The sequence below is a fragment of the Bemisia tabaci genome, chromosome 1 (genome assembly GCF_918797505.1).
Source record: "Bemisia tabaci chromosome 1, PGI_BMITA_v3".
NCBI lineage: Eukaryota > Metazoa > Arthropoda > Insecta > Hemiptera > Aleyrodidae > Bemisia > Bemisia tabaci.
In genome coordinates this window covers 61,895,571-61,920,767 of record NC_092793.1, presented here as the reverse complement: position 1 = coordinate 61,920,767, position 25,197 = coordinate 61,895,571, and the positions used below count along the sequence as shown (strand labels likewise).

The 25,197-nt window shown below is 41.8% G+C and overlaps 2 protein-coding genes across 14 annotated transcripts in view; one reads left to right on the top strand and one right to left on the bottom strand.

The window, feature by feature from the left end:
- Nucleotides 1-25,197, bottom strand: part of LOC109040542 (serine/threonine-protein kinase meng-po) — a 162,597-nt gene that overhangs the window by 124,805 nt on the left and 12,595 nt on the right. Inside the window, exons 1-3 of one of the 13 annotated variants that reach the window (XM_072304885.1) lie at nt 22,288-23,187; nt 21,614-21,987; nt 2,475-2,790 (exon numbers count right to left, since the gene is read on the bottom strand). The exons of 1 other annotated variant lie outside the window; for it this stretch is intronic. In XM_072304885.1, the coding sequence (XP_072160986.1) occupies nt 2,475-2,543 (69 nt within the window). In that variant the 5' untranslated portion in view covers nt 2,544-2,790; nt 21,614-21,987; nt 22,288-23,187. Of the gene's footprint in view, nt 1-2,474; nt 2,791-21,613; nt 23,188-25,197 lie in introns of those variants that run through there. 11 more of the 13 variants (XM_072304897.1, XM_072304894.1, XM_072304910.1 and 8 more) reach the window with 11 other exon arrangements.
- LOC140226067 (uncharacterized) lies at nt 19,558-21,233 on the top strand. Its single transcript, XM_072306542.1, has 2 exons — nt 19,558-20,278; nt 20,584-21,233. The coding sequence occupies exons 1-2, from the start codon at nt 19,558-19,560 to the stop codon at nt 21,231-21,233; spliced, it is 1,371 nt and encodes a 456-aa protein (XP_072162643.1).

Below are 25,197 nucleotides of genomic sequence, written 5' to 3'. Positions count from 1 at the left end.
AATTGTGCAGACCTGTTCACTAAGTCACTCTCAGGCATTAAAGTCAAACAGTTTTCTAAAGCCATAGGCATTGTAAATGCATGATATACCTCTTACAAGTCCAAAAACTTGTAATTTTTTTTTGTGTTTTGCAAATGATTTATATATTCACACTTTAGAATTGTTGTATTGAAGATCAACATTGTTTGACTTCTCTGTAGGTAGTCTTGTTTAATTTTTTTTTTTTAATTCTATTTGCTTTTTCCTATTAGAACATGAATTCTCTCCTTTTTATTAGTATTAAGTAAGTTCATTCTCACCGTACGCTAAAGATTTAGAATTATTATTGCGAAGCTAAACGTTGAAATGTCAAACAATGTATTTCAGACCCATGTGTGTATCAAAAGCGCAATGTAATTGTAGCTGTTTGGGTCGATGACCTACTAACATTAGGTAAGCTTGAAGAAATAAATTTTGTAGCTATGTTTACCGTACAGCTGTATGTGCCTTGTTTCGCACGTGACATTATCGTTAATAAATTTAGACAGTACACTGTCCGAACGTTTCACATTGATACAATATACTAATGTAATGCTCCCTAATGTGAGTACGTTTGAACTGTTTTAAGTTTCATAGTTTAGCTAGTTTGGTTTTTTCTCATGTCTCAGCCCGAGGAGAGGTGTCGATGTAGGTGTAAAGCGGGCCTCGACATGATTGTGCTCCGTCAGGTGCTGCCCCTAGCGGCAAACATGTATTCTAGCTTTTTATGCATTTGTGTGCATCGGACGTAACCCATTTTTTGATTTTGGTCTTCTGTCTTTTGTCTATGATGTGAATACACGTTGTTCGTTCCCTCGAAACCTCGGTCTTCTCAGTTTTCCACCTATTTCGTTTGCTGCTTTTCATTCAGCCAAACCGATATGTCGATGTAGGTGTAAAGCGGGCCTCGACATGATTGTGCTCCGTCAGGTGCTGCCCCTAGCGGCAAACATGTATTCTAGCTTTTTATGCATTTGTGTGCATCGGACGTAACCCATTTTTTGATTTTGGTCTTCTGTCTTTTGTCTATGATGTGAATACACGTTGTTCGTTCCCTCGAAACCTCGGTCTTCTCAGTTTTCCACCTATTTCGTTTGCTGCTTTTCATTCAGCCAAACCGATATGTCGATGTAGGTGTAAAGCGGGCCTCGACATGATTGTGCTCCGTCAGGTGCTGCCCCTAGCGGCAAACATGTATTCTAGCTTTTTATGCATTTGTGTGCATCGGACGTAACCCATTTTTTGATTTTGGTCTTCTGTCTTTTGTCTATGATGTGAATACACGTTGTTCGTTCCCTCGAAACCTCGGTCTTCTCAGTTTTCCACCTATTTCGTTTGCTGCTTTTCATTCAGCCAAACCGATAAGAATGATGAGATTACCAATAGACCCTTATTTTACCATCCGTATTTCAAGGTATGAAATAAAATACAGAGGAGGGAAAATAAAAAAAAAATCCAATGAAAACTCGGTGTCAGTCTACGCAATGACAAAAGTTGTAATGTTGCGAAGCGCCGATCCACCTAAGAGGCTTCAATTCGCACTCATTAACCACGTAGTGGCTATAGCCTAAGGGCAATGTGCTGGCCTGCCACCACTGGGACTCGGGTTCGAATCCCTGCGGAGGCCCCGGGGAGTTTACGCTCGTCTTCGTGAAAGGACCTGACGACTGAACCTGACGGAAGTCGGCTGACAGCGCCAACCCCATTTTTTTGGCGATTTTATCGGCAATAAAATCGCTAGGATCATCAACATCTGCGAGCGATTATACTCGATCTTATCGCGATGAAATCGCAATAAAATCGCGAAAAGATCGAGGATAATCGCTCAGACTTTGATGATCCTAGCGATTTTATCGCAGATAAAATCATAAAAAAATCGCAATTTAATTTCGAAATATCGCGATTTTTCCGTTGAAAAATGCTACTTGGGTCGTGCGAGCTGTCACGCCTAGCCGGAGAGTGCGCTCCTGGACTCTGGACCCCCGATTCTGTTGTCTTTGGGTTCCATTCACTAGGCTGATAAAAATATTTATGTTCCTTTTGGACAATACAGAAAATGAAACACAAAACACCCCAAATATTGTGTTGATGTTGGCACAGTTTGCGGTGAATTTAGCGCAGAAAACAATGAAGAGACTGGGAAACCTCAGAGTCAACCGAATGCTCGGGTATTTTGTGCTTTACTTCCTGCGTTAATCAAACCTTTGCGTTGAGTTTTCTCTTAGTGATGCTTAGAAACACTGCTCAATTCAATAACATGCTGCTTCAATCAACTAATGAGCACAGCAGCCGGCATAAGCATACCCATTTCTGCCGGAGGACCTCTCAATTTGTCAGTGTTACGGAATCAGAAGCAACGAAATAAAAAGTGAAGAATGGAAAAAAAAATCGTACGATTTTCAAAACATATTTTTAATCTAATATATTATCTGGAGAACAGTTTAGTGGCTACTTACTTTTTCAAGCTCAAATTCTCTTATCCGATGAATACTGCCACTGATGGACTTTTTCGAAAAGCCCATCATATTTTGTCGAGTCTTGAAGACGTTTCCAATGGCTCACATAACTAAGGAAGTGAATTCACAGCAAGTACGGTTTGGATTCGGCACATCCATGCTTTGTCAATTGTGTTCGATTTATTACATAAAGCTATTCTCTTTCAGAGCTTAATACATTTCACTCCCCAGGACGCACATTCAATTACTTAAAGGACACAGTTCCTAACTCATCCCGACGTATATTTACCACTTAAAGGATCACATTCAGGCATACCTGGTTGAAAACATCCATGTCAAATTGAAGCTGAAAAGAGGCTTTTGAACCAGGTGGGCACACAGCTAAAGTTAAACGTTCCGCGCCCTGAACCTCTCAAAATGTCGCGATTTGTAAAACGAACTCCCGATGACTTAAATAATTATTGTCAGTCACTCCGGTAGAGACGATAATTGTTAGAGCTCGATATATGATGTATTATGTTGGTAGTATGTGTAGTCATATTAGGTTGGTAGTCCGCTCGGACCACCTGATTGGCTGTTGTGTACGGCTCAAGGTTAGGCTCTCACTTGCTTGTACTTCTTCGCTGAATATCTGAATATATCATCTTACGTCCTCGCCTGTGGCGTTCTCAGGCTGAAATGGTGTTACTTATTTTATTTCATTTCACTCGTGATTATCCCATTCATTAGGTTATGGGCCGTCGTATCGTTTATCGCTCGCGGAAATTCTGACGAATGGCAAGTAACGCGAAATTCGGAAGCCTGTGTGTCCCGGTCGGTCCTCGTGTTTGCCGTGTGGAGTAATGGCGTCGGTCTAGCCAATTCCTAACCATTGGATAACGTGCGAAAGTGAATGGTATCGGTCTAGCATGTTTTCAGTTCAAAACGTGAACGTTATCAACCTGAATAGGTTCGATGGTAAGAATTTTGCTGACTGGAATTTCAGGATTCGTCTCAAGTTGGAGAAGGATAAGTTGCTCTCTGTTCTAGAGGAAAGACCCAAGGAAAAGTCCGATGATAACTTCGCCGAGCTAGACGTGAAGGCAAGGGAAATCATCGTGCAATGTGTCTCTGACAAGGTACTCAATTCCATTAGAGGAAAGTCATCAGCTAAGGGTATGATGGATGCACTTGAAGCAACCTATGCAAGGAAAGGCCTCGCAGCGCAGGTAGACCTGAAAAGGAAACTCATGGGACTTCGGTACACATCTGGTAAGCTGGAAGACTTCTTTGAAATCTTTTTTGGAAAGGTTGACGAATTGAAATTAGCTGGAGCTACCATTGATGACCAAGAACTTGTATCAATGTTACTCTTAGCAATGCCGCAGAAATTTCGTCATGTAACCTCCTCGATTGATATTTTGTATTCACAAAACCCCGAGAATATCTCACTTGAGTTCGTTAAGTCTAAGCTGATTCAGGAAGAAATAAGTCATCAAACAGATGAACCTGGGAATACTGCTTTCTTCTCCGGTAAATCGAACAAGGGCTTTAACAAGAAGCGAAACCAAGATGGAAATGGGTTTAACAGGAACCAGCATCGTAATGATGGTGGAGACAGTTCTTCTTCATCTTCTTCAAGTTACTTCCCTTACAAATGCCACTTTTGTAAAAAGAAGGGTCACAAAAAGCAAGACTGTTCTTCTCGGAAATCTTCAGGAAAGAGAGAAAGTCATCTGTGTTCTGAGCAAGATGGTGAGGAAATCGCTTTCGTTACTGCCATGGAAAGTTCTCTGGAAGGCAGTGCGGTTGCCTGTTTGTCGGAAGCTCATGAAGTTACCTTCGTAGTTGATAGTGGTGCGACTCACCACATAGTGAGTGCGGAAGTCGGGAAATATTTAACTAATAAAGAAGACGTCACGTTCAATTTAACAATTGCTAACAAAAATCACTCAATATGTGCTAATCAACGCGGTACCCTTTTTGCAAGAAGTGAAAATCGAAATTTAAGAATTAATGATGTCCTTGTGTGCAAAGATTTAAAGTATAATCTGTTATCCGTCCCCAGAATTGAGGGGGAGGGCTGTGAAGTCATTTTTGCAGACGGCAAAGTAGTCTTTCTTAAAAATGGGAAACCATTTATGCACGGTGTAAAGCAAGGAAACCTTTATCTAGTGCGCGTAAATCTAAAAGCTTCTTTAAATCTCGTGGCTAACAGTGAGCTAATGCATCAACGGATGGGTCATTCGTCCCACTTTCCATGCAAAAGTGCGGTGTGTGAAGTGTGCGTCACCTGTAAAATGACCAGAAAAGACTTCAAGCCTCTCGCTGAAGAAAGGAAACCGAAATCTGTTCTAGAAGTTGTCAGCTCAGACGTTGCCGGACCTATCACTCCAGAGACACATAATGGATACAGATATTATGTGAGTTTTACTGATCACTATACACATTTCAGTTTTGTTTACCCCATTGCAAACAAATCTGATGTCTTCGAAAAGTTCCTTGAGTTCGAGGCATTAGTAACTGCTCAACATGGAGCGAAGATATCACATCTCCGTTGTGATAATGGTGGTGAATACAGTTCCAACCGACTTCAAGAATTTTGCCGCCAGAAAGGGATTCATTTGGACTACACTGTTCCCAGAAATCCTGAACAGAACGGTGTTTCTGAAAGACTGAATCAGACGGTGATGAATATGGCACGGTGTATGCTCAAACAAGCAAATCTAGACAAGAAGTTTTGGGCAGATGCTGTATGTACTGCGGTTTACACTATTAATCGTCTTCCATCATCAGCTTTACAGAACAAGATACCTGCTGAATTATGGTATGGCAGAAAAGTTGATATCAGTAACATGAGAGTGTTCGGATCTCTAGCATATTCTCACATCCCTAAAGAAGACAGAGAAGGAAAACTAGCTGACAGAAGCAAGCCCATGGTACATCTTGGATACACTGCTAACGGTTATCGCCTGTGGGATCCTGAAAAACGAAAAATCACAACCTCTCGATCTGTACGATTTGATGAAACAAAATTTGGAATTCAAGAAAAGGAAACAGGAGATTTACAAACAGAAGATATACATGTGCACCTTGATACAAATGAAACCACACAAACAGAAGCTTCGGTAAGAAGAGGAACACGAGAACGAAAACTCCCTCGGTATCTGGAAGATTTTGAAACTGGTCTGATGACAGCTTTATTCTCAGGACAACTTCCGTCAGAATTACCTTCGTCATACAAGGAAGCGGTACAAATGGGTTGGGAAGACTCCATTCAAGAAGAATTCACAGCACTAGAGAAGAACCACACCTGGGATATTGTCAGCATCACTCAAGTTCCAGAAGGTCAGACGTTGATAGACAGTAAATGGGTTTTCTCTGAGAAAGTGGTAAATAACGTGTTGGTAAAGAAATCTAGACTGGTAGCTAGAGGTTTTTTACAAAATGATGTGGAAAATTTGTTTTCACCAGTTCCACGCATGTCTACAATTCGATTAATGTTTTCAATTGCACTTGAACACAATTTACAAATAGAATTATTAGATGTTAAATCAGCATTTTTACATTCGGAGTTAAAAGAAAGTGTGTACATGCGTTTACCGTCAGGGTTAAATGTCCCAAATCGAAAGAACAAAGTCTGTCGTCTTAGAAAAGCTCTTTATGGTTTAAGGCAATCTAGCAAGTGCTGGAATGATGAGTTAACTTTGCGTTTAATAAAATTAAACTTCAGTAGATCCCAAACAGATCCTTGTTTATTCTATATAAATGGTACTTATGTTCTAGTATGGGTTGATGACATACTTTTATTTTCAAAGGATGAAGAATTTTTGGAAAATCTTATTTCAGACTTAATGAATACTTTTGACATGAAACGCTTTGATACAAAAGTTCACTTCAAATTTCTTGGTATGGATATATTCCGTTCAGAAAATTCCATTACATTAAGTCAAAAATCGATGTGTGACAAAATTCTTCGTCAATTCAATATGTCTAACTGTAAGAATCAAGATTTACCCATACAACCGAATTTAAACCTTAAGGTAACTAAATGTAAAAATGAATGTAATGAAAAAGGTAAAGAAAAAGAGGAGGAAATTTGTCCGGAAAATGTTCCATACAGACAACTTTTAGGAAGTCTTATGTATCTTGCTACTTGTACTAGACCTGATCTTTCATTTGCAGTACATTTCTTTGCCCGTTATCAAAGTAATTTTACCCAACTTCATTGGAAACACCTCAAAAATGTCCTTTGTTATGTCAAGAACACAAACAATTTATGTTTAGTTTTTAAGAAACAATCTGTAGAACATAAGCTCAAAGCATTTGCAGATTCTGATTTTGGATCTGATCCTATGGATCGTAAAAGCATTAGTGGATTTTTTATTCAATTGTATGGTAATAATGTTCTCTGGCAAACAAAGAAACAGCAGAATGTTGCTTTATCTACTTGTGAGGCTGAGTATGTAGCACTCAGTGAATGTGCTAAAGAACTTAAGTTTCTGTCTCAACTTTTGACTGAAGTGTTCGATGAGAACACTAACCCCTTTCCAATTCTGTTCCACGACAAAAATCTTTCTATTCCTCTGGTCTGTGAGGATAATCAATCAGCAATCTTTGTTGCAGAAAATTTAGAAACTCGTCGGAGCAAGCATATTGATATTAAGTATCATTTTTTACGAGATGAAGTCTTAAATAATCGGTTAAGACTCGGTTGGTAGTCCGCTCGGACCACCTGATTGGCTGTTGTGTACGGCTCAAGGTTAGGCTCTCACTTGCTTGTACTTTTTCGCTGAATATCTGAATATATCATCTTACGTCCTCGCCTGTGGCGTTCTCAGGCTGAAATGGTGTTACTTATTTTATTTCATTTCACTCGTGATTATCCCATTCATTAATAATAAGCCGCAAGAATTTATCATGAGACATCCTGAAAACGTAGAAATGAGGGTTTCGTTAGCTTTAAAACCTGGCTATCTACTTCATTGTAAATACATGTGTACTGAAGTATCATGAAGGTAGGCTTAATGAAGCGAGATACGGTCCTATCTCTAACTGAAAATTTAGAGATAAGTAAGTAGTAGATCTCGCACGAAAGGGGTATGTTTTGAGGGTGGTGGTTCTCGCCTAGGGCTGTTTTGGTATTGAAGTTGAGCAAAACGTTTCAGCCGTTTCAGAATGACGAGCCATGAACTACCATGGCGGGTGAAAAAGAGGGCGGTCGCACTGTGTGTCAGGGGAAAGAAGTTTTTGGACGAAAAATTCGTCACACACTGGGTCAGGAATAGGAAGTTTCTGAAAAAAATTGTTCATTACACAAAGGCTCACGGATGGCTTTATGACTACCACTACCACTTCGAGAAATACCTACACTTGCTTCCTACGCGCGGGACACTTTTAAAAAGACGAAACAACCAGATGCGCATAAACCCTGAAAGAACGCATGCGAATTTAAGCGCGCGTTTCGGGGGGGGGGGGGGCACCTCGCGGAGCGCCAGTTTTTTCTCATTGAAGCCTTCGTGAAAGTGTAAGAATTTGTAGCGAAAGTTAAAGTGAACGCATAGCTACTTCACCAGGGCACAGAAACACGGTATGTGTGGGATAGATCCCCTGCTGGGCCTCGTCCCAAATTAGTCGCCAGTGAAAATAGACAATGATAATGTTTATTTACGAATGACACATTATGTTTAAGCACACTCATTTTCTGGAGATTTGTCAACCATGATGAGTTAGCTGAGCTGGGATAGGGCCTGATCTGAATAAAGTCATTTCCTGATTTCTAAGCTCAAAAAAATGACAAGCACAAACTGAAATTAACTCACAATAGGTAATAATAATAATAATAATAATAATAATAATAATAATAATAATAATAATAATAATAATAATAATAATAATAATAATAATAATAATAATAATAATAATAATAATATTACTCTACGCGGCAGCTCTAACAGTCAGTGATGAAGCAAACAACCCAAGACCAGTAAAAAAGAACAACGTGAAAGAAACGAAACCCCTGTGGCAAAAAAGGATCGATAACAGAATAAAAGAGCTGAGATGCAACCTTTCAGTGTTAACTAATTTCAAGGAGACTAGCAAGTCTAACGAGAAGCCAATGACACAGCGAGTTAAATCAATACTAGAAAAATACACTGACGAAGGAGAAGAATACAATATTGACAATGTAGCCGAGCAACTTAAACAACGCATATCAGTGTTCAGCCAAAGGATCAGGAGATACAAAAAACGATCTAACCAATATAGGGAAAATAGGATGTTTGTAACTAACTGTAAGAGCTTCTACAGAAAAATCAAAGGGGACGGAGCAGAAACTGGTGCAACCCCTAAGAAACAAGAAATAGAGGAGTTCTGGAAAGGAATTTACGAAACTCCCACAGAGCATAACACCGAAGCGGACTGGATTAAGGATCTAAACGTCGAACATCAGATGGAATGGACTCCCCTAAATGAGGCAGAAGTAGCGAATGTCCTAAAGAATCTTGCGAATTGGAAAGCACCCGGCCCAGACAAGATACAGAGCTTCTGGTACAAAAAAATGCACCCCATCCACAAGTATCTAACAACAGAATACATAAAACTACTGGGGGGAGAAGAGTTCCCACCTTGGTTAGCTAAAGGGTGCACGTACCTGATACCGAAAAACAAAGAAACAGCGAACCCAAAGAACTTCCGCCCGATCACTTGTCTTAACATTATGTACAAGATATACACCGCTTTAATGGCTGGCAAAACTTACAAATATTTAGAAAGTGCTGAACTCCTCCCAATAGAGCAGAAAGGGTGCCGAAAAGGAGCAAATGGATGCTTAGATCAACTCCTTATATCCAAGACTGCCATTGAAGACTGCAAAAGGAAGAAGAAAAATCTATCCGTAGCATGGCTAGACTACCAAAAAGCCTTCGACAGCATGCCACATAGCTGGATCATACGAGCACTGGAAATAATGGGAGTCCACCCAAATCTAGTCAACGCGTGTAAGAACATGATGAAACACTGGGCAACTGTCATCCAACTGAACGGAAACGCGGGCCAAATCGTAACTTCGGAAATCAAAATCAGGCGTGGAATCTATCAAGGAGACGCATTCTCGCCCCTTCTGTTTTGCATAGGACTAATACCCCTATCGAAGAAGCTGAACGAACAACAGAACGGATACGACCTTGAGGATGGTTACAAACAACTGACACACCTTCTTTACATGGACGACTTGAAACTCTTTAGTAGCAATGAAACAAAGCTTCAACAACAGCTTAAAACAGTAAAAGAATTTAGTGACGATATCGGAATGAAATTCGGCTTGGATAAGTGCGCCAAAGTGACTTTCAAGAAAGGAAAGTTTTTTAAAGGTGAAAATGTAACCATCGACAATGAAACCAGCATCAGACAACTAGACCCTGGTGAAACTTACAAGTACCTGGGCATGGAAGAGAATTCAGGAGTGCAAAATACAACAGTCAAAGAGAAGGTCAAGAAAGAATACATCCGAAGAGTTAGGGCAGTATTAAAGACAGAGCTGTCAGCAAAAAATAAGATTTCGGCCATCGGAGCACTTGCAGTTCCCGTGCTTCAGTACGGATTTGCAATCCTAGACTGGAAGATGACAGAAATCCGAGCTCTGGACGTCAAAACAAGAAAATACCTGACAATGTACAAAATGCACCACCCATCCGCGGATGTTCACCGACTCTACGTCAGCAGAAAACTGGGAGGAAGAGGGTTGAGACAGATAGAAGCAGCGTACAAGTCCACAATTATCAGTACGAAATACTACCTGAGAAAGAAGAGAAATGAAGATCTGTTTCTTAAATCGGTACACGAGGCGGACACCCAGCTGAACACGCTACACTCGATTACCAAAAAAGCTGACAAGTTTGAAACTGAGTTAGAACAAAACTTTGAACAAACACCAGTTAAAAGCAGGAACCAAATAATCAAGAAGAAAATAGCCGAAACCTTAAGATCAAAATGGACCGAAAAGAACATGCACGGTCAGTACCCTCGCTTACTGGAAGAAGACAGAGTCGAAAGCACTCTTTCAACCATGTGGCTGAGCAAAGGAGCATTAAAAGGAGAAACCGAAAGCCTAATTGCAGCAGCCCAAGACCAGGCTCTTAACACTAGGTACCGAGATCGGAAAATACACGGCAGAGCCCGAGACAGTAAGTGTAGAATTTGCCATCAGCACGAGGAAACTATAGATCACATAATATCGGCGTGCCCGATCCTTGCCAAAAAGGACTACATAGAACGGCATGACAGAGTGTGCACCCATCTCCATCATAACCTGTGCAAAGAGTACAATATAGCAGTCGAAACAAACTGGTACGAGCACAAGCCAAAAGCTATCACAGCAACGGATGATGGGCAAACAACTATCATATGGAATGTTCCTGTCAGAACTGATAGGACGGTTCCGAACAACAGGCCTGACATCATACTGCGAAAAAGGGGGCAAACTTGCTTGCTTATCGACGTGTCAATCCCAGCGGATAGGAACATATCATTGAAGGAAGCCGAAAAAAGACTCAAGTATAAAGACTTAGAAATCGAGATAAGTAGAATGTGGAAAACGGACACGAAAGTCATACCCTTCGTAATCGGCGCGACGGGAGCAGTCTCGAAAGAATGGAAGAAATTTAAGGAAGAAATCCCTGGGAAGCACTCTCTTGTCACAGCTCAGAAAGCAGCAATCCTCGGAACTGCTAGGATACTGAGGAAAGTCTTAAGTTGAAAACCTTAACCAAAGAATCCATACTCATTTGTTCCCCCACAACCTAAACCCCTACCCCACCATCATCGACGAGAAGCAACCTCTGGGTGGGCGTCTTAGGACACAGCTCTCACCCCGGTTACTGCAAACCTTATCGTCGGCTGTAAATTGGCCATTCATAGCCAAGCTAACACCGGCCTCAACCCACTATACTCTCTCTACCAATGAGCATTGTTTGCTCACGTAAAGAGAGCCCAACTACCCAGCAAAGCTGGAGATAACTTCGCATATAAATAATAATAATAATAATAATAATAAGCCCGCACGGGCAGTGCTTTGTACCGTGTACTTTGTACTGTACGGGAGGCCCCTTTAGGGGCTGGCGACCCCGCGGCGCCGGAGCCAGTAGCTGGAGACAGCTACAAAACCCTTCCTGTGGGTTTGCTCCCCGCAGGAAGGAGTCAATCTTCCAGCAAAGAACAAGAAAAGAAGAGCCTCGGACGCACCAGCAACTGGGGAGGCTGGTGTGGTACATGAACCCCACGCTGAGGACGAGGCCGGCCGAGGATCCCCTCAGCGGACGGAACGACGGTCAACAACACCTTCTACATCCAGAATTGACAATAGCGATCACACTCCACAACATCTTGTGGCTGTGCCTGATGAGAGCGTTGCTGCTACTCCACAGTTGCAGCCCGCCTCGCAAGGCCCAAAAAACAAACAGAGAATCACTTGGACACAGGAAATGAACGAATATGTGATTCGGTGTTATTTTGAAGTTACCAAACTCGAGTCAACGAGAGAACCCCATGGAGCAGCGCTGCATCGGAAAGTATTGGATCGTTTTCCGGAGCTGCAACATCTAACAGTGCAGCATATGTTACGACAACGGCGATCAATAGTCAATAAGCAACGCGTAGCTCCAGACAGGCTGAATCAAATTAAAGAAGAAGTAGCAAGAGAGATGCAGAATATAGGAAACGAAACCCAGGAAGTAACGCCCGCAAGTAATCAGCCACCCGCAGTCGTAGTGATAGCCGCACCTACAACTCTTCCCGTTCCAGGACGAAGGCGAACCAAGTGGATCAAAGAAATGAACGAGCACATAGTGCGCTGCTACTTCGAAATCACTCGGAACGAAACTACTGACCTACCCTATAGTGGAGATTTGCATAGGATGGTGCTTGAAAGGTTCCCTGAACTGAGGAGCAAGTCGATTCAGAACATATTGGACCAAAGGGGATCAATTTTTGCCAATAAACTTCTCCTTGAGGCTGACATAAATCGAATCAAGAGGGAGGTCGCCAACAAGCTGCAGCTTCTAGAAACGGAGAGAATGGAGCAAGGAAATTTGAGAGATGCTACTCAAGTAGTGGCTAGTGCGGAGAGCTCGGCAGGATCCAGGAGAGTAGAGATACGTGCTGCATTTGCGCAGAAAAGAGCAAGGGCTGAAAACCCAACCAGTCCGTCTCCCAAAGCCACAGAGGTGTTCGACAAGTTCCTGTCACAGTTCAAGCATCTAGAGCCTGCGAGTAGACCCAGACTCCCACGACTTTTCAATAAGCCGTTTACTGAAAAAATCATAGCTGAAATCAATGGCATACTAGGGAGCATCATTACTAGTGAAACGTCACTCCAAGAATTGCATACACTGCTTTTCGTAGGAGCTGCGACAGTTCTGTTCCTCAATCACCAGAAAATCGATGGATTACAAGAAGACAACGGTCGTGGCAAAAAGAATAGGAGACCAGCGTGGGAAGCCAGGATACAGAAGACAATCAAAGGCCTAAGGAAGGATGCAGGCATTCTCACCGAGTACTTGAGACCACACCCAAGCAAAAAAGTCGAAAAGATGGGTAAAAAACTTCTTGAAAAGCTCAGGAGCGAAGATAATCCCACCGAAACAGATGTGTTAGATCTTCTTAAACAAAAATTACAAGTTCAAGCAGCGAAGCTAAAGAGGTAGGTACCAAAAGAGTAACATGCGCCGGGAACAAAATGGGTTATTCAAGAGAAGCCAAAGTGCATTTTACAGGAGTCTGCAGCATAAAGGAGCAGATGAAAACGTAGGGCACGACAAAACGCCTAGCATTGAAATCACCAGGGATTTTTGGCAAGATATATGGAGCAAGCCAGTCAACCATAACAATAACGCAGAGTGGTTAGAGGAAGTTAAGTCCAAAGTTAACATCAAGGATGAAATGACAGAGCAAACGATAAGCGAAGCAGATGTTGAAGGAGCCCTTAAAAAGATGCTGAACTAGAAAGCCCCTGGCCCCGACAAGCTCCAAAATTTCTGGTTGAAATCCTTCAAATCAGCGCACCAGCAACTTGCTCGGTGTTTTGGAAAAATCCTTCAATGCCCGGATGAGCTGCCAGCATTCCTAACAACTGGAATCACATTTTTAATATCCAAAACGAAGCGGTACTCAGATGATCCTGCAAAGTATCGGCCGATCACCTGCCTTCCCACAGTTTACAAGCTGTTAACGTCTGTAATTTCAGAGAAGATCTACAAACATCTTGAGCAGAATAAGTTACTAGACGAAGAGCAGAAAGGATGTCGTAAAGGCTCAAGAGGGTGCAAAGAACAACTAACAATTGATGCAGTAATTACTAAGACCGCTATCAACACAAAGGCACCTCTTTTCACAGCCTATATTGATTACCAAAAGGCATTTGATAGCATTCCCCACTCCTGGTTGCTAGAGGTCCTTGAAATTTACGGTATCAATCCGAAACTTATACAGTTCTTAGCACAGACTATGAGAAGCTGGAAAACCGAGCTCTGTCTAAACACACCCGGCCAACAGCTAAAAATAGGGACGATTGACATCAGGCGCGGCATCTTCCAGGGGGACTCTCTGAGTCCCCTGTGGTTCTGCCTAGCCTTGAGTCCACTGACAAAGTTGCTTGGCAGTCTGAGGGTGGGGTGCAATTACGGAGATTGCAATATATCACACTTGTGGTACATGGATGATTTGAAATTGTTCTCCAGTCAGAAAGAGAACCTTCACTCGATGTTAAATATAGTAGGAGAATTCAGTAGCGACATCCAGATGAAGTTCGGGCTCGATAAGTGTAAAATAAGCAGCATAGTCAAAGGTGTTTGGTCAGCTCACGAAGGTTATGAACCTGCGGGACAAGAAGGGAAAATAGAAGGTATGCTTGAGAATGATCAGTATAAGTACCTGGGGTACTTGCAAGCGAGAGGAATCCAGCATAAAGATGCAAAACAACAAGTTTCTGATGATTATAAGCGAAGACTCAGGTCAATACTAAAGTCTGAATTGTCCGCACGTAATACAGCGCTCGCGATCAATACGTATGCTACCTCACTGTTGACCTACACATTTGGCATTCTCAATTGGTCCAAAACTGAGCTCAACGCCCTGGACATTGCAACGAGGAGGGAATTCCGGAAGTATCGTGCCCATCACCCTAGAAGTTGTGTTGAAAGGTTCCACTTGCCGCGAGCGGAAGGGGGCAGGGGGATCCCAAGTGCGATGCGCAGACATCATCAGCAAGTTCAAAATCTAAGGAAGTACTTTCTTGACAAAGCCAAAGAAAGCAAGTTGCATCAGGCCATCGCGCGTGCGGATAAAAACATCACGCCTCTGAATTTGAATGATCACACCTTCAACCCAGCAGAAACGCTCCCAACCACAGAACAAACAATCGGGCAGTGGAAGGCTAAGCCTCTTCATGGACGGTACATTAAAAGACTCCATGAAGACGCAGACATAGATGCTAAAGCTTCGCAATCATGGTTGCACTCAGGAGGTTTATTCGTTGAAACAGAAGGGTTCATAGCTGCCATTCACGATCAAGTAGTTCCGACAAAATCATATCAAAAGCGGATAATGAAAGTAAGGGTCGACAACGTCATGTGTCGTATTTGCGGAGCGAAAGAGGAAACCCTCGACCATTTATTAGCTGGATGTTCCAACTTGGCACCAAAGCAATACCTTGAGCGGCATAATTCTGTGGCAAAGATAATTTATCAAGAGCTGGCTAAAGAACACCTCAACGAAACGGACATGAAACCTTACTATGAGTTCGAACCTCCCCAGGTGAAAGAAAATGATATATGCCGCCTCTATTGGAACAGGAAGATTCGCACCCATAGAACCATTCCTAATAACATCCCAGACATAGTGCTCACAATGAAGGATGCCAAAATTGCTTTTATAATCGATGTAGCTGTGCCGTCGGCAGTGAATATCCAGAGCGCTTATGCTGAGAAGATAAGCAAGTACATGCCTTTGGCAGACGAAATCAAGTGCCTCTGGAAATTGGACAAAGTAATAATTGTGCCAATTATTATTGGAGCAACGGGGGAGATTCCTGTGAAGTTGTTTGATAGTCTTAGGAAGATCAACCTTAGGGAGAAGCTGTATCAACAATTGCAGAAAGCAGCTTTGCTAGGGAGCTGCAGGATTGTGAGGCGAGTTCTGGGTGATGGATAGTTACCACCAACCGATAGATTAACCTGCATTTTAAACTTCAACTTTTAATTTCTACCCCAATTTTAAAGTTTTAACTCCGATTTTAAAGTTTTAACCCCAATTTTAAGTTTTTTACTCCAATTTTAAAGTTTTAGTCCCAATTTTAAATTTTGTACTTCAATTTTAAAGTTTTAATCTCAATTTTAAAGTTTTAATCCCAATTTTAAATTTTTACTTCAATTTTAAATTCAAGGACTCTCCTTTGCATTGAATTGCCGGGGGAGGACTAAATATCTGCCGGCCTCGAGCTGTGAATTGAGATACGAGAACATAATAATAATAAAACCGCAGGGGCAACACATTGTGTTGCACGGGAGGCCCCTTTGGGCTGGCGACCCCGAGGTACCCGAGCAAGCGGATGGGAACAATCTGGTCGGCCAAATCCAAACCCGTGGCATCCCAGGAAGTAGGTTTGGACTCGTCCCAAGCTAAGGTTCTCAGCCGCGAACCCCCTGTCATAGGGTTTGCAGCCCTATGACAGGTCATCGAGTGTCTTGCAGTAAATCATCAAGAAGAAGCCTCGGTTGCGTCAACTTGTGAGGTAGTTGACGTATCAGTTCATCCTCACAACGCTGGAGCTGAGGACGGCCGTGGATCAGCCCAGCGTCTAACGGTACGACGGCCAACCCCGAGCAGATCCCCTTCACCTCCTGCCTCCGGTGTTTTACCGGCAAGTCAGCCGGCAACCACCAATGCAGGAATTCCGAGGCAGCGCATGACTTGGACCAGAGAAATGAACATCGATGTCATGCGTTGCTTCTATAGAGCAACACGACTAGACACCAACGCATCAGGGTACAGATTCCACCTACGCCAATTGTTCCTAGCAGCGTACCCTGATCTAACTAATGTCGCTGAACAGAGGCTAGTGGATCAGAAACGGGTAATCGTCAACAACAAGAAATTAACTTTGCAGGTGATTGAGGAAATAAAGAGAGAAGTTGCTCATGAGTTACATACAGGGTGTTCGTAAAGTCCCCTCCCCCCCTCTAACTTTTGACCTAATTGAGGTAGAGATTTGAAACTTGGAGGGTGTTCCTAGATCAAAGGGAGCTACTTTTTGACCCCCCCAAAATTTTGGGGGGCCCCATTTTGGGGGGGTTACGGACCCTAACATTTAATTTTCAAATGAGAAGACCCCTTTTGTGATACCTCGTTCGAAAGAGCATAAAAAAAGACAATTTTTCGCGCAAACCGGAAGTCATTATCTCAAACCGTTTCAAAATGGCGGCCGGTCAAAGTTCCAAATGGCCGAAAATTGGCACCTCTGCTATTTGCACATGGATTTGCTTGAAACTCGGTATCTGGGGTATTTTGGCACGAGAAAAACGAATTTAACGTTAGATTTTCAAAAAAACCCTAATTTTTCAAAATGGCGACCCGTTTAGGCTCAAAAAGGCCGAAAATTTGACAAACTCGATTTTTTTGCCAATGGATTCACCTGAAATTCGGCATCTGGGGGTATTTTGACCCGAGAATAACGAATTCAACGTTAGATTTTTAAACAAACCCTAATTTTTCAAAATGGCCGCCGATTAAAGTTCAAAATGGTCAACAATTGGCAACCTCGACTTTTTGCCGATAGATTCGCCTCAAACTCGGTGTTTGAGGGTATCTGGGTGGGAAACAAACGAATTCGACGTTATTTCACCGAGTTTCAGGCGAATATATCGGCAAAAAGTCGAGGTTGCCAATTGTTGACCATTTTGAACTTTAATCGGCGGCCATTTTGAAAAATTAGGGTTTGTTTAAAAATCTAACGTTGAATTCGTTATTCTCGGGTCAAAATACCCCCAGATGCCGAATTTCAGGTGAATCCATTGGCAAAAAAATCGAGTTTGTCAAATTTTCGGCCTTTTTGAGCCTAAACGGGTCGCCATTTTGAAAAATTAGGGTTTTTTTGAAAATCTAACGTTAAATTCGTTTTTCTCGTGCCAAAATACCCCCAGATACCGAGTTTCAAGCAAATCCATGTGCAAATAGCAGAGGTGCCAATTTTCGGCCATTTGGAACTTTGACCGGCCGCCATTTTGAAACGGTTTGAGATAATGACTTCCGGTTTGCGCGAAAAATTGTCTTTTTTTATGCTCTTTCGAACGAGGTATCACAAAGGGGGTCTTCTCATTTGAAAATTAAAAGTTAGGGTCCGTAACCCCCCCAAAATGGGGCCCCCCCAAAATTTTTGGGGGGGTCAAAAAGTAGCTCCCTTTGATCTAGGAACACCCTCCAAGTTTCAAATCTCTACCTCAATTAGGTCAAAAGTTGGAGAGGGGGGAGGGGACTTTACGAACACCCTGTATTGCATCTACTCCTATAGAGGCGGACATTATCGTCACGCCATCATCAGTCGATGAATTCTCTCGTCATGCTAGGGATGGGGTGGTCTCCCCTAGAGCGTATCCATTTCATACGAGGTCTGTTAGATTAGAAACCGGATTTTGGTCATAACTAGCCCACACTGCGTCCGAATTAGGTTTTCTTGAGCTTTCCTGATAGCTAAAAATATACTTAAGAACGCTACGTTCACAGATTTTGTTTATTCTGATCAGTGTTTATTCTGTGTCATCTTGAATACGAGTAAGTCAGATGCGTTTTGCGATTTTCATCATGCGATCACTGATGAAGCAAAGATTCAGCATTACATTTTGTATTAAACTCGGTATACCTTGTACCGAACCTTTTGGTATATGATAAGTAAAGTCTACCAGGATCATTGTATGAGATGTTCCCACTGTTTTGAATGGGTTAAACGATTCAAAACTGGTTAGGAGTTGGTCAAAGATGAGGAGCATGGTAATCGATCCTTAACGGCAACTGACATTTGTCACGTGGAAGAAGTGCGGGCTAAACTGCTCGAAAATGGTCGTCTCGAGCTTGTTGAACAGAGTAGTATTTCTGAAGGCTCTGTACATACAATTTTGATAGAATATGAAGACACGCATCGAGTTTCAGGTACACTTGCCCCTTGATTGTTGTCCGTTGAACGAAAATCCAACCAGATGTCAATTTCCCTTCAGCTGCTTGAACCTTCTAACAATGATCCTACATTTTTGGATAGGATAATTTTCGGTGACAATACTTTAGTGTACGGCTACGATACGGAGACGAAACTCCAATCGTCCTTGTCGGTTGAAAAATGTAGTGCAAGACCGAAAAAAGAGAGACAAGTTCGGTTAAACATAAAAATCGCAAAACACCCTTGAGGTTGCCTTACTTCAAGCCACATACCAACGAAGCTAATTAGGATTTTTCAAAAACATAGCGTTCTTAAATATATTTTCAGCTATCAGAAAAGCTCAAGAAAATGTAATTTGGACGCATTGTGGGCTAGTTATGACCAAAATCCAGTTTCTAATCTAACAGACCTCGTAGGTTTGTAGATTCAGCGGATAGTGTACCAAGTTTTAAAGACACGATGGAACTGGAAACTCGTGAGAAGATTAGATTCTTCAGAGACAAATGGGGAGGGAGTAATCCAAATGTAAGGCCAGCAATTCCAAAACTTTGGATGAATAGGATGTGCAAAGACCGTATAAAGATTATTAATAATAAGATCATTAATGAACTCATCTCAGAGAAGGCGGATCTCGAAGAAATTCACTTAGTCGTCTACGCTTATGCCTGCACTGTCACAGTTTTAAATGGCCAGAAGTTAAGGTCGCACGGTGAGCAATGTCCAAAAAGAAGGAGGAAACCTGCTTGGCAACTGAGACTCGAGAAAAAGATCGAGAGATTGCGGAAGGAAATTGGTCGAACCACTCATTATTTAAGAGGTGTCAGGACTAAGAAATTGGAGAAAGAGATTAGTCTTATCATCAGGGACAAAAGTAAGACCGTCACGGAAACCTAAGAGATTTCGAAGATGAAACTCGCTGTTTACGCAGCTTGCCTTCGAAGGTATAACGAGTCCAATGATAGAAAAAACCAGAATGCCCTCTTCAATAGAAATGAAAAGGCCTTCTACAGGAATCTGACCTCGAAGGAGATACCAGTTACACCACCTAAGAAAGAAGAAGTGACCGCTTTCTGGAAAAATCTCTGGTCTAATCCTGTGCAGCATCGGGAGGGTGGTGAATGGATTGAAAAAGAAATTGCCCGGCAGGAAGCCGTGCCAGAGCAGACAAACCATGTTATCACTGTAAATGAGCTTGCGGAGACTATCAGGGGCACCCATAACTGGAAATGTCCAGGTGCCGACAATGTACAAAACTTCTGGTATAAGAGCTTCCCTGTATTGCATGCACACCTAACACAGCAAGCCAACAGAATCGTTCAGCATCCCGAATTGGCACCCGAGTTTTTAACAGAAGGAAGGACGTTCATTAAACCAAAAGATGAAGACACAAAGAACCCTGCGAACTACCGTCCCATCACTTGTCTGCCCACCATCTATAAGATAATCACAGCGACCCTCTGTAGGAAAATTGATCGGCACTTGATATCGAATGAGGTCCTAACGGAGGAGCAGAAGGGGTGCCGAAAACAGAGCAAAGGTTGCAAGGAGCAGTTAATAATGGATAGTGTTATTCTGAAGCAAACGGAAAAGAACCGCAGAAATTTGAACACCACATTTATCGACTATCGTAAGGCGTTTGACATGGTGCCTCATTCTTGGTTATTAAGAGTCCTCGAAATCTACAAGATACACCCTGTGTTGAGACACTTCCCGGCATCCGTAATGAAAAATTGGAAAACGAAAATCTCCCTTTATTTATATGAATTTATTTACATTAAACGTGGAGTTTTCCAGGAAGATGCGTTCATAGTGCATTGTGGTTTTGTTTATCCCTGAATCCCCTGTCGAATGCTTTGAGAGACACTGAACTTGGGTTTCACATTAAAGAGCGCAGACAAACTCTGAATATTCTCAGTCATCTGATGTTCATAGATGATATTAAAATCTACTTTTCATCGCCGGGTGAGCTTAAGCTCTTGCTGGGTGTTGTGGAGTCCGTATCCGCTGATATTTGTATGGAGTTCGGGTTGGAGAAAAGCAGAGTTCTGAATATATATCGCGGAAAGGTGGCGGAAGAGGAGGAAGATCAGACTCTCTATGGTACAATTGTCGAACAAATGGATGAAAATGATTCCTACAAATACCTAGGATTCCAACAGAATCGCAGACTAAACCATAGTGACATTAAGCATATGGTTCAACAGCATTATGAGCAGCGTCTCAGGGTCTTGTTACGCTCTAGGCTGAACTCAAGAAATCTGTTTAAGGCTATTAATACTTTTGCTGTGCCAGTCTTGACTTACTCTTTCGGAATTATCAAATGGACCACCACTGATCTGGAGAATATCAACATTAAAACCAGAGTGTTATTGACTAAAAGCCAGAAGTTACACCCGAAATCCTGTAAAGAGAGAGTGACTCTCGGTCGGGAAGTGGGCGGAAGAGGTCTACTGGATATCCACGAGTTGTGCAATCGTCAGGTTCATGATCTCAGGACGTATTTTACAAACAGAGAACACCCTTTACATCAGGCAATCGTTTGCACGGATAGGAACCTACTGGGCGATCTATTTTCAAAGTAGCTGAGGCCGAAAAATGCGGAACTCTGATTGCGACCTATCAAGTCGCTGCCCACTCTTCATCTCTTAAGAAAACAAATTAATCAACAGGTTCTTTTGAAACTTTCTGTGAAATTTCTTGAGTCGCTCGAAAATATGCACAGAAAATTTAAAAAAAGAAGATATTTGAAGAATCTGTAACGGTGCAACAGTTACGCATTTTTCGATTTCCGTTATTGAAATGCCAGCTAGACAGCGGACTCTTCATTCTACACAGGAAAATCCTTTTTCTTCCTGGACGAAATAGAGACTAGACTATATAGCCTTTTCTTATACCTACCTCATAGTAGTAGGTATAGTTACACTAGGTAGGTATACGTTAGGTTATTGTTTGCAATACTTACATATACTATTTAATTCTTCTGATTCATTTTAAATGTATTGCAGGCTTATTTTATGAGCGTATCCAGTCACTAAACCCACCGATAATCCTACCTAAATAGGTATATACCGAGGCACAGCGATCCATCCTTTTAGCTACCCAAAGTGACGGATTCAGACAAAATGTGCCTTACGGTGATGGAAGAGGGGATGAAACAACTGTACCGTGGCTTATATAAAAAACTTAATTCTGCACCATTTTGCCCCTAATACATCTAAACTTTCCGAAAATTGATCATTTGGCAGAAATTGAAATAACGATATAACAAAAATTCGGAAACCCTAGAAAACCGTACATAGTTAAAGTTTGCCAGTATTATTGCTGGTAAGCGTCCACCTGGAACAATTATGTAATATCATTAATAAAAAAATATGACATGAAAGTTTGATTCAGAGTTCTTGAATTATTAAAATTTGTTCAGCATGGAAAACTGAAAATTGACACTTAAGGCCCGAAACTGGTTTCATAGCTGTACTGGACAATTTGAATTTCCGCCGAAAGGCTATTTTTTGCTTAAATCCGTCTTTATTTATCTACGAGTGCATTGGACTGTTCTTCTCTCTGTCAACTTCGGTTAATAATTTTTTATCCATTAAATATTGTAGGATCTACGATCATAAAGATAAGCTTTTTTACTGTCAGGACTTCTATCGTACTGTCACAAAAACTTAACCGGAAAACTCCCACGTTTCACGGACATTTTGAGGTTATAAGAATCTGTTACGGATTCCAGTAACCATCAGAAAAGTTATTTACAGGGCAAGATGTTCGCATCTACCCTAATCCGCGGTGTAAACCCGACAGCTAGACCGTCACATTGCAAAAAAAGAGATTCCGTCACATTTCGCACAGACACTCTTCTTCGCGGATGGGCGCGACCTCGTAACACACGGCGAACTTACGATCGCCCTCGGCGGGGAAACAGGGGAAATCAGCTAACGCGTGAAAAACGGAAGAGAGGAATGAGCGGTGAGCGGGAAGCGACCGAAATCGAGGGAGACGATCAACCCGGGAGCAGAGCGGCAGACGTGAGCGGTCTGCCACTGTCCATCGAGAAATCTGACCCATCGAATTTCGATCGATGTATCGATCCGATGGGGCTTTGTAAAAAAAAATCTCAAAACGCTGCATGAAGTATATAATTTGATTCCGACTTAAAAGCACAATGTTATTCTCCAAGAAAATTTTCCGTGAATTGTTCTTCATTTGAAAAGATCTTTTCATCTAAAAAGTCAAGCATACCTACCTACGCTTGCGCCCCTAGAACAGACCGGTGTATCCGTGGGCTAAAGTGACGTATGCCAAATGAGCTTGGAATTCAGGGGTTCTCAAAATTCTCCCCTTAAAACAAGTGTGCCTCCCCGCATCTTCGGACGGATCAGGGGCTACTTGGTCTTTGACCGATGACGGTCGACCACAGTAAAGTTAAACCAAAAGACGTTTAGAAATAAAACAAAAAGACATCGTTAGTTGACATGTAATAATTATGTGCTTATTTCCCTCCTCATTTTATAGAGGTAGTAATCCTACTTTAAGTTAAAATTGTACATAATGTATAATATAGTTAAGTTTACTCACAGCTAAATTAAGCTTTAAATGATATTTATAAATCTAAAGCGTGTTTAAATATTAGGTAATTTCTTCGTACAAAAAAAAGAAAAGAAAAGAAAAGGAAAAAAAAACTACTTACGGAAAAATTCCCCGTGGCAGAATAAAATACCCGAAACAATGCGACACTAGCCTAAGTGGGCTCTTTTTTTAAGTGAAATGATTAAAGTAGGGTCCATCCCTAATTCAAGCATCACAATGTACGTTTTACGATCAAATGTCTACGTAAAAAATTTCTCATTTATATGTCGAAACTGGAAAAAGGAAAATAAAAAATGCAATACAATAGGCTAAAAAATTAACCCGAAAATGTTTACAATATAAACTTATTGTAATTACTTTCAAATGAACGGGGTTTGTCTTTGATTACACTCATGTTGATGAAATTTTTTGTCGTTTGAAAAGTAGGTAATTCATAATCTTGCTCCTAAATTTCCGTAGGAAGTATTCATGAGGAAAAATCGTGAAATTTATCTGTTATACGGGTCTCGTTTCCTGTCCAATCTCCTCGTAATCCGACATCTCGACGTATCGATTTATCGCTGCTTCGAGGCGATAGAGGGCCCTCCCCGTCTTCCTATCTATAAGCCCCCTCCTCCCCTCCCGCGGGGTTTTGGTATATTTATGTGGAGACGGGAGAGGCGCTTTGCGCGGTGCTAATTCTCCGGAAATGCGAGTTGTGACACGTTAAGTCCCAGTGAACTTACTATTTATACGGATTTCGAGACTCATCAAAGATAGCGCCAAAACTGTCATCTTAGCGAAGTGCGATTTGTGTACTCGACGTTGTCATCGAGGTTTTCAATCTGAGGTTCTGGTACTTGGGTCTCAGACCACCAAAAGTGTAAGTACCTACCACGGACGGAAAGGATTTAATGGGGCAGAACGCGGAGGAACAGTGTTCCTAGGAGTTGGAACATGGTCCTCCGCGTTTTGTATTTAGCTCAAATCTGGTTCAATATTTGTGATATTTTTGGACGATACATTGAGGAAAGCTGAGCTGGAGCTGATCGGAATTAAATGTTACGAGGTCAGGTCTTGTCCATAGAGAAAAAAAAGGAGGTGTTTGCATTTCGGGCATCTTAGAATTTTTTTGATGACGTAGGTCGGCACAGCGACTTTTATCATCGACTTTCTTGGAAATGGTGTAATTTATGGGAAAAAGTCATTCTATAAAAAGTGCTTGAAATTATATCATGAGTTGATTCAAGTAAAATAATGGGATATTATGGTCCGTTTTTCATACTTCGAATTCCGGATTTCACTGGACAAGTTGTACCGACCTACGTCACGGGGTAAACAAACCTCAAGATGCATATACCTCCTTTTTTTCTCTATAGGTCTTGTCTGTTTACACAATGTGACCCATGCAGAGCGTAGGTACGAGGAAATGTTAGTGAGTTTTTCTTGTGGGGAATAAGTCCTTGCTTGCGTGGTAGAAAATTCTGTCAAATTTAAAGAAGCTTCGCTGGTTCCTGGGAGTTTATTTTTTGCTCATTTGTTTTATTTTGAAATTTTTTAAAGGCCTAGGTATGACAAGTAAAAATAATTTTTTCCCTCTAATCCTCAACTAAGGATGAATCATCAACATCGACGCTGGTTACCCACGGTTCATAACGTGTTTCCTGTCACCTCCACACAAAAATTATGAGGCAGAGAGTTAGAAATTGCTGAAAAAGCTGCTTTCTTATGACGATTACGACCCAGAATTAGTAGGTAGCCGATGCTCTTTATTACTCGTTGATCCTGTTTCAATCTCCGGTTCAACGAAGCACCGAGCGTCCAGAATCACGAGTAAAAACTGTTGAATGATGAGCACACAGAGACCTGGCACTGGCACACGCCAATCAAATTGTAGCTTAAATTTGACTGAACTCTGTGGAAGGGGAGAATAAACGCTTCGAGGGATCAGCGACGGAAGATGGCAACTTGGCTCCT